The 7,107-nt window shown below is 33.0% G+C and overlaps 1 protein-coding gene across 2 annotated transcripts; it reads right to left on the reverse strand.

Annotated features, from left to right (window-relative positions):
• On the reverse strand, nucleotides 1–5,947 carry LOC137739930 (beta-glucosidase 12-like). 2 transcript variants are annotated; one of them, XM_068479683.1, is made up of 13 exons: nucleotides 5,729–5,947; nucleotides 5,268–5,337; nucleotides 4,054–4,112; nucleotides 3,589–3,664; nucleotides 3,389–3,466; nucleotides 3,148–3,235; nucleotides 2,772–3,027; nucleotides 2,501–2,616; nucleotides 2,189–2,406; nucleotides 2,069–2,100; nucleotides 1,875–1,977; nucleotides 1,655–1,763; nucleotides 1–1,529 (listed from the first exon to the last, which is right to left on the reverse strand). In XM_068479683.1, exons 1-13 carry the CDS (start codon nucleotides 5,897–5,899, stop codon nucleotides 1,355–1,357), a joined length of 1,551 nt encoding a protein of 516 aa, XP_068335784.1. In that variant the 5' UTR covers nucleotides 5,900–5,947; the 3' UTR covers nucleotides 1–1,354. The 2 variants fall into 2 exon arrangements, with proteins under 2 accessions (XP_068335784.1, XP_068335785.1); XM_068479684.1 differs by having other exon boundaries at nucleotides 4–1,526.
• Between the last annotated feature and the right edge of the window lie 1,160 nt (nucleotides 5,948–7,107).

Consider the following 7,107-nt stretch of genomic DNA (forward strand, 5'->3'; position numbering starts at 1 on the left):
TTTGCAGTAAATTCAGTATGTCAGTTCTTGACATCACCAATTGAAATTCACTTTGAAGTTGTCAAAAGAATTCTCATGTACCTTCAAGGAATATTTCATAATGGCATTGTTTATTATGCAGATATAATTACCAATCTTACTGCATTCTCAGGTTCTGATTAGGCTGTTGATCTCAATACTAGAAGGTCAGTGACAGGTTTGTAGTTTTTCTGGGAAATAATCTTATTTCATTGCAATCTAGGAAGCAAAACAGTATCAAGGAGTTCCACTGAGGCTGAATACAAGGCTTTAGCTCACATTGTTGCTGACATAACTTGGGCTATTCTAAAAGAATTGTGTGTTGTTCTGTCCAATTCACCAATAATTCACTGTCACAACATGCTTGTTATAGTTTTGCATGAAAAATCTAGTTTTGCATTCAAGAATCAAACATTTTGTCACAGATTATCACTTTGTGGGAGAAAAAGTTCAACAAGGAGATTTGGAAGTTATCTACATTCCAACAAATGATCAAACTGCTAATGTGTTAACCAAGGGTCTTCACAGTCCGTGCTTTGTTAGGCATTGTTAAAATTTCAAGCTTGGGAACCCCAGCTGAGATTGAGGGGGGTGTTGAACAGAGTTGACTAGTACCACATCATTAGAAGTCTGTTAGAATTGCCACATCTCAAAAGTCTGTTAAGATGGTTAAAGGTTGTTAAAAAGAGACTGTTAGGTGGTTTACGAGCTAATAAACTAGTCTTCTATATATAACATGTATTGAGTCAGTTTGTAAACACGTGATTGAAATAAGCAAAGATCAAATTCTAATTTATCTGTCTCTTTCTATAGCTTTTATGTTCATCATTGTTCAATTTGTTCTTTCATTTCTGCATATCTGATATTTGTTATCAGCTAGAACTGTCCAACAGTTTAAACAACTTTATAAAATAAAATAAAAAGAAGACAAGATTTAAGGTCATCTCTGTGTTTACATATACTACATATATATGCTTCTACAACCTTCATATGCAGCACCACGTAATATATGCTACAGGATCACTTGAGGATGTTTGTCATAGAATTAACTTAAAACTCGCCGTACGGCCTGTAAAATTCGATGAAGAAGATCTCCATCGGTCAAGGTTTAACTGGATCCAAGTTCTAAGTAAAATATTGTAGACGAAAAGGTATTAGACGAACCATAATTAAGGGAAATCCAAATAACTAAATGTCTTAAAATGGTGTGAATATTTATTGCTCAAAGTCCATTATTTTTGTTCCATACACAAATAACTTCATAATAAGGAAGGAAATACAGAAAGGATCAGCTTCGAATATCTATGTAATGGACGATAACTATGATCGGATTTCTTCAGTACTTCTTGAGGAAACTTTTGAACCAGTGTGCTGAGAGTTTGGGGTACCTTTTTTGGTTGTCGTTGTAATCCACATAATTGATCCCAAACCGAACAGTGTATCCCGAACTCCATTCAAAATTATCCAACAACGACCATGCAAAGTATCCCTTCACATTGACACCATCCCTACTTAAAATGGAAGAAAAAATTAAAATGCATTGAAGGCGTCAATATAGTTTTTTTATTTTTATTTTTTATTTCCCGAAACAAAGTTTATAGTTAAACTTAATATTAGTTAGTTAAAAAGAACTTACTTGATTGCTCTGTGAAGGTAATATATGTGGTGATAGTAGTAATAAACTCGTTGGGTGTCATTAAGGGCTTCTACAAGTGATAATTTGGGATCATTGAACTCATCAACACCTACAATATGTATGTAGTTTCAAATATAGGTTTTATAGAACTTCATTGTATTTCACCATGTACAATCGAAACATTGGTTATGCAATCGATTAGGCTTAAAAAAATCATTACCATTCTCAGTAATGTAAATGAGTGGATCATGATACTTCTCCTTCGTGTAGACTAAAAGGTCTCGAATTCCTCTTGGATAAACATATAGCCAATCTGAAGCAGCCTGTAACTCATTTGATGATAATTGAACTTATTACGTAGAGAAAAATTGATGTTAAAATCACAAAGAGTTCAAGCTAACAATCTGATGTTACCTTTGGACCGATGGGGACTCCACTTTTCTCAGCTGTACAATGTATATGGTTAATTATCAGAGTGTAATTATTCCAATTAAGTGAATTAAATTGCTAGAAAGTTTTTTAATTTGTACTCACGGGATTGATTAGAGCGAGCATCTGTTAAATAGCTTGCATTTACAGAATTGTTTGAAGGTGCATAACTTGCATAGTAAGCGGTATAGTAATTTATTCCAAGAAAATCAAATGACCCCTTTAGCAACTTGGATTGTTCTTTCGTAAACTTTGGTAATCGGCTTCCAACAAGAGACCGCATGCTGTGTGGATAGTCGCCACTCGTCAGTGGTTCCATAAACCTGCAGAAACATGGAAATTGCAAGCATGAACTTGTTGTCTAATGAATAATACATTCGAAAATGAACATTTAATTGAGTTAATCGATATACATACCATCCAAACATAAAATCCAATGATCTTAACGCAGCGTTTTTATCGTGCTCTGCCTCAGAAACCGGAACAAACCAATGTGACACCAATGTTATTGATATCATGCCTTTCTGAGATGCCTGTACATGTTCATGAAGATTTGATTGAACAACAAAAAGGTACAGTATTTGTCTATCTAAGTAATAAATTACTTGATCTTGTATTATCACGTAGTATTAGTGAATCATATCAAAATTTTCAATTACAACCAAATATTCTGACAAAAAAATAATACCTGATATTTATCCTTGTATACTTTTACAGCAGCTGCATGAGCAAGGAGTTGGTGGTGTGCCACCAAGTATGGTTCAGTAGACGAATTTCCGCCAGTGCAATTTAGCTGCTGTGAAGCAGAACATCGTCCTGGTGCGAAAGATCCATCAACATAACCCGATTTACTATAAGTCCATGGCTCATTCAACGTGATCCAATGTTTTACTCGGTCGCCAAATTCATCGTAGCAAAGTTCTGCATAGTCTTGAAAATGTTTGCTGCGATTTGGAAAATTGAAATTAATGGCATGCTGATTTTGAATTCCATATGACTCATATTAGTTTTTCATTTAATTAAAGACAGAGATTATTTGTGGAGGTTAAAAGTCGTTCACTCACACAATCTTAGGGCTTAAGAAACCGCCATATTCGTCTTCTAAAGTTTGAGGAAGATCCCAATGGAAAAGTGTCACAAATGGCTTTATACCTAGAGTGTGACATGTAACAGCAGAAAATAAGTGCAAAATTGTTTATGAATATGTTTTGTAATAATTTCCTATATTCAATAAATGAAATACCATATTTTTTTTTAAATAAAAAAAAAGTTCAGAAAATAAATGAGATTATGCAAATGTATCACCATTGCGTAGAAGTTCATTGATGAGATTGTTGTAGTATTTGATTCCTTCCTTGTTAATACCCCCACTGAGCTTTCCATCTATGATAAGAGCAAATAAACGTTACATTATATATATATATATATATATATATATATGTATGTATGTATATATGTATGTATTTTTGGTTATATTGTACAGTGGATGTGAAATACAAACTTACTTGGTAACAATCTGGACCATGAAATAGAGAATCTATAAGCATCCAACCTCATATTCTTCATAATTCCCACATCTTCCTGTATATAACATAAATCATTTTATCACCTATGTCTTGTGTTTGTTAATGCCCCATAATTTTGTCTAACCTATGATGTTATTGAAAGATAAAGTCTTACTCTCCTAAGGTCTATATTTTGAGGACATGTGAGGACTAAATGAATATTAGTCACAAGATTATATTAGTTTAGAGCCAAAGCTTCTTAAAATATTTCACAACTTAATAAATAAAAATAAGAAATGTGTTTTTTAATGGTTCATAAATTTTAAGTTGGTTTTGTGGCTAATATGCATTTGGTTCTCATGGATCCTCAAAATGGAAGCAGAACAGTTGAAAGATAATATATTAATTAATCGGACCCTTGAAACTACAAATTGTCTATGAGAATAAAGTTAATGTGATTTTTACCTTATAACAGTGATATTCGTCGTTAGCAACATCTCCATTGCTACCATCTTTGATCTTTTCTGCATATGATCATAGAAGGTTTTGATTTTTAATTTAGAGCATAATGATGACCACATAAATCCTTATATACAAGTATACGTACACCGACCAGTCTCCCGCCTTCACACTAATTAGTATTGATAAAAAATTACTGCAGAACACCGAATCCGACAACTTTGAATATTCTGAATTTGAAAATAAAATTTGACCGAATTTTTTTGGATTGAAAACTGCAAACCTTGTTCTCAATATGATTCGATTGGTTGGAAAATCATCCATACGAATGTATTCTCTCTCCGTTAAATCTCTAAATCACACCACATGCAAATTGTACTCACGTGGTTTAGGAAATGTAAATATTCTGTTCATACTTTTCAATTAAAAACTCACCGAAGGAATCTAGGGATGACAATTCTAAACGTTAAACCCAATAATCGTGGATAACTGTCCGAATGGATTGGATTTGGATATGAAAATTCGGGTATGGTATGGATATGGGGAAAAACCGTGAACTTTATTCGGTTATAGTTTTGGATATGGTTATAGGGGTCCGCAATCCGTATCTGTCCCCGAATCCAACCCATATATATATATATATATATATATATATATATATATTTTTTTTTTTTTTCTTTTTTGATATATAATATAATTTGATTCAATTTACCAAACTCTCCCTATACTAATTCGTTATGTATGCATCAAACCTTATACTATCTTTATTATGCACCAAATATCATGCATGAGGCATACCAACAACCTCATCAATTCAATACTCTTATTGTTATACTCAACCAAATTAATTCATTGAATTATTTTATATATCAATTATCAAATATTACAAGTTTATTAGATTCATTTCTTTTCAAGAGTCTCATTGTCAAGAAATTGGTGTATGTTATTATGAACAACTATGACATCATACCGATGACACCTGGATTAATATATAAACAAAACTGACACAATTGCTAATTTAATAATCTATAATATAGCTGCATACTTGTACGTATATAGACCTTACATGTACTAGAATCTGCTATAAAATATTAGATACACGTAAAAGAAGTTTAATTAAAAATAAAAAGAATGAATTCACTAATATATACTCCTTTGAAATGATTCTAAGTTCAATCTGCATATGTTAACTAGCTAATTATTTGACTAGACATACACACCTGGATATTTGTGGGTGTAGGTGTCCCATATGCTTGGTTCTCTACCATCTTGTCTTGCAGCACCTTCATACTAGAGAAAAAAAACACACACACACACACACACATACAAGAGTAGAAACCAATATTAATATTTAATTTCAACATTAATGCATGATGCTTGGTCTGACATTGAAAGAAAAGCCTAATCAACTAACCAAAACTCAAAAAAGGGTAATTAATTACTAAGCCTTTGCAGAATGATTGGAGAGTTTTTTCCATCAGTGCACTTATAATCAAGGTGTAACATTACGTATCATAATATAAATAGAGGGATACTGAAAAATGTATTCTCTCTTTACTTATACTATGACATATGGTGTAGTAGGTTTTCTTTCGAATGTATTCTCTCTTCACTTATACTATGACATATGGTGTAGTAGGTTTTCTTCCAAATATATTAAAAAATCTGTTGAAGGACTGACCTGATAAGAGGATGAAGCAGTGCCAAATATAAACCCTGCTGGAAAACTGCTCCTGTTGAGGAAAGCAGTGTCATAAACACTGGGTGTAATCGCAGCGTTACTACTTCTCAATGCAAGGCCAACTAGTAGTAGCAGCACGCATGACAGAGAAGACCCTAATCGCAGCGACATAACTTGCTCTCGTAAGTTTTGGTGATTGCTCTCGTAAGTTTTGGTGATTTAGATACGTTGGCTCTTCATGGCTTGGTGTTCATATATATAGAGCCGATAGGAGGAAGTACTAAGACTAGTCTTTGATTGGATAAGATAAGACACCTTCGCAATATGTTTCCAAGAAGCCGCGAAGTGAAGAAGACATCTTTGACATACATTCAACGGTCAATTAATCGCGTATTATAACTTAAAGCTCAAATATTGGGCAAACGAATGTATAATTAGGTTGGTTAATACATATGTACATGTAGAGAAATGCCTTGATATACGTTATACAACATAATATGTTTTTTCTTGTCAATCTGTAAATTTAGATAATTGGTTAATAATTTTAATTAAAACGAAGAGAAATTACAGAGAGTCAAATTATAAGACTATTTTGGGGAGAGACAATTTTTTTATTTATTTAACAAACTAATCCATATAGCACATGATGTCATAGTTGTTTTTCAAATTACCTTTATATTTACAATTTTACCCCTCTTTGTTTGGAAGATAAGGGTTACTTTGGATGTACTTTTAAAATTTCTAAAAGCGCTTTTGATTAAATTGATTTTGAGTTTCAAAAGCTCTTTAAGTGCTTTTTGGAAGAAGCACCAAATATGTGATTCTTTCAGGAATCACTTAAAGTATTTTTTCAGGATCCACTTGGATTTTTACTAAGGATTGATATCAAAAATATTTTCACCAAAAACGCTTTCAGTCATTTTGAAAGCACATTCAAATGAGGCATCTCTTAATTTCTCTCTCTCCTCCTTTTTTCTTAAGTACTTCTCTCTCCTCCTCCTCCTCCTCCTTTGGTGTTCTCTCTCCTCGTACTCCTCTTTATCCGCCACTTTTTCTTTGTACTATTCCCTAGATTTATGAGTTTTTTTTCCCTCTTTTATGATAACGATTTGGAATTTTTTTTGTTTTTTTATGGAAAAATTGGTATTAGGCACTTAGTTACTAATGTTCACTGACTAAGACCTTCTTACCTGACACACCCCGACCTAGATCGGAGCGTGCTGGCCGTCACACGAAGGTGACGTAGCCATGTGCACGTGCGGAAGCTAATAAAGTAATAATAAAAAGGTATGAATAATTAAAAACTAGCATACAAAGTACTAACAAGTGCTAGTGTAAGTGAAAGACAATTTCAGAGCAGGTCTACAGCAGTCCAAAAG

This window comes from Pyrus communis, chromosome 7, assembly GCF_963583255.1.
Source record: "Pyrus communis chromosome 7, drPyrComm1.1, whole genome shotgun sequence".
Lineage (NCBI taxonomy): Eukaryota > Viridiplantae > Streptophyta > Magnoliopsida > Rosales > Rosaceae > Pyrus > Pyrus communis.

Coding starts and splice junctions, on each gene's coding strand:
- LOC137739930 (XM_068479683.1), bottom strand. CDS start 5,899: ATGTCGCTGCGATTAGGGTCTTCTCTGTCATGCGTGCTGCTACTACTA. Junction 2,407..2,500: donor TTGGATTTTATGTTTGGATG/GTATGTATATCG, acceptor ATGTTTCTGCAG/GTTTATGGAACCACTGACGA. Junction 1,978..2,068: donor GAGTCCCCATCGGTCCAAAG/GTAACATCAGAT, acceptor AATGAGTTACAG/GCTGCTTCAGATTGGCTATA.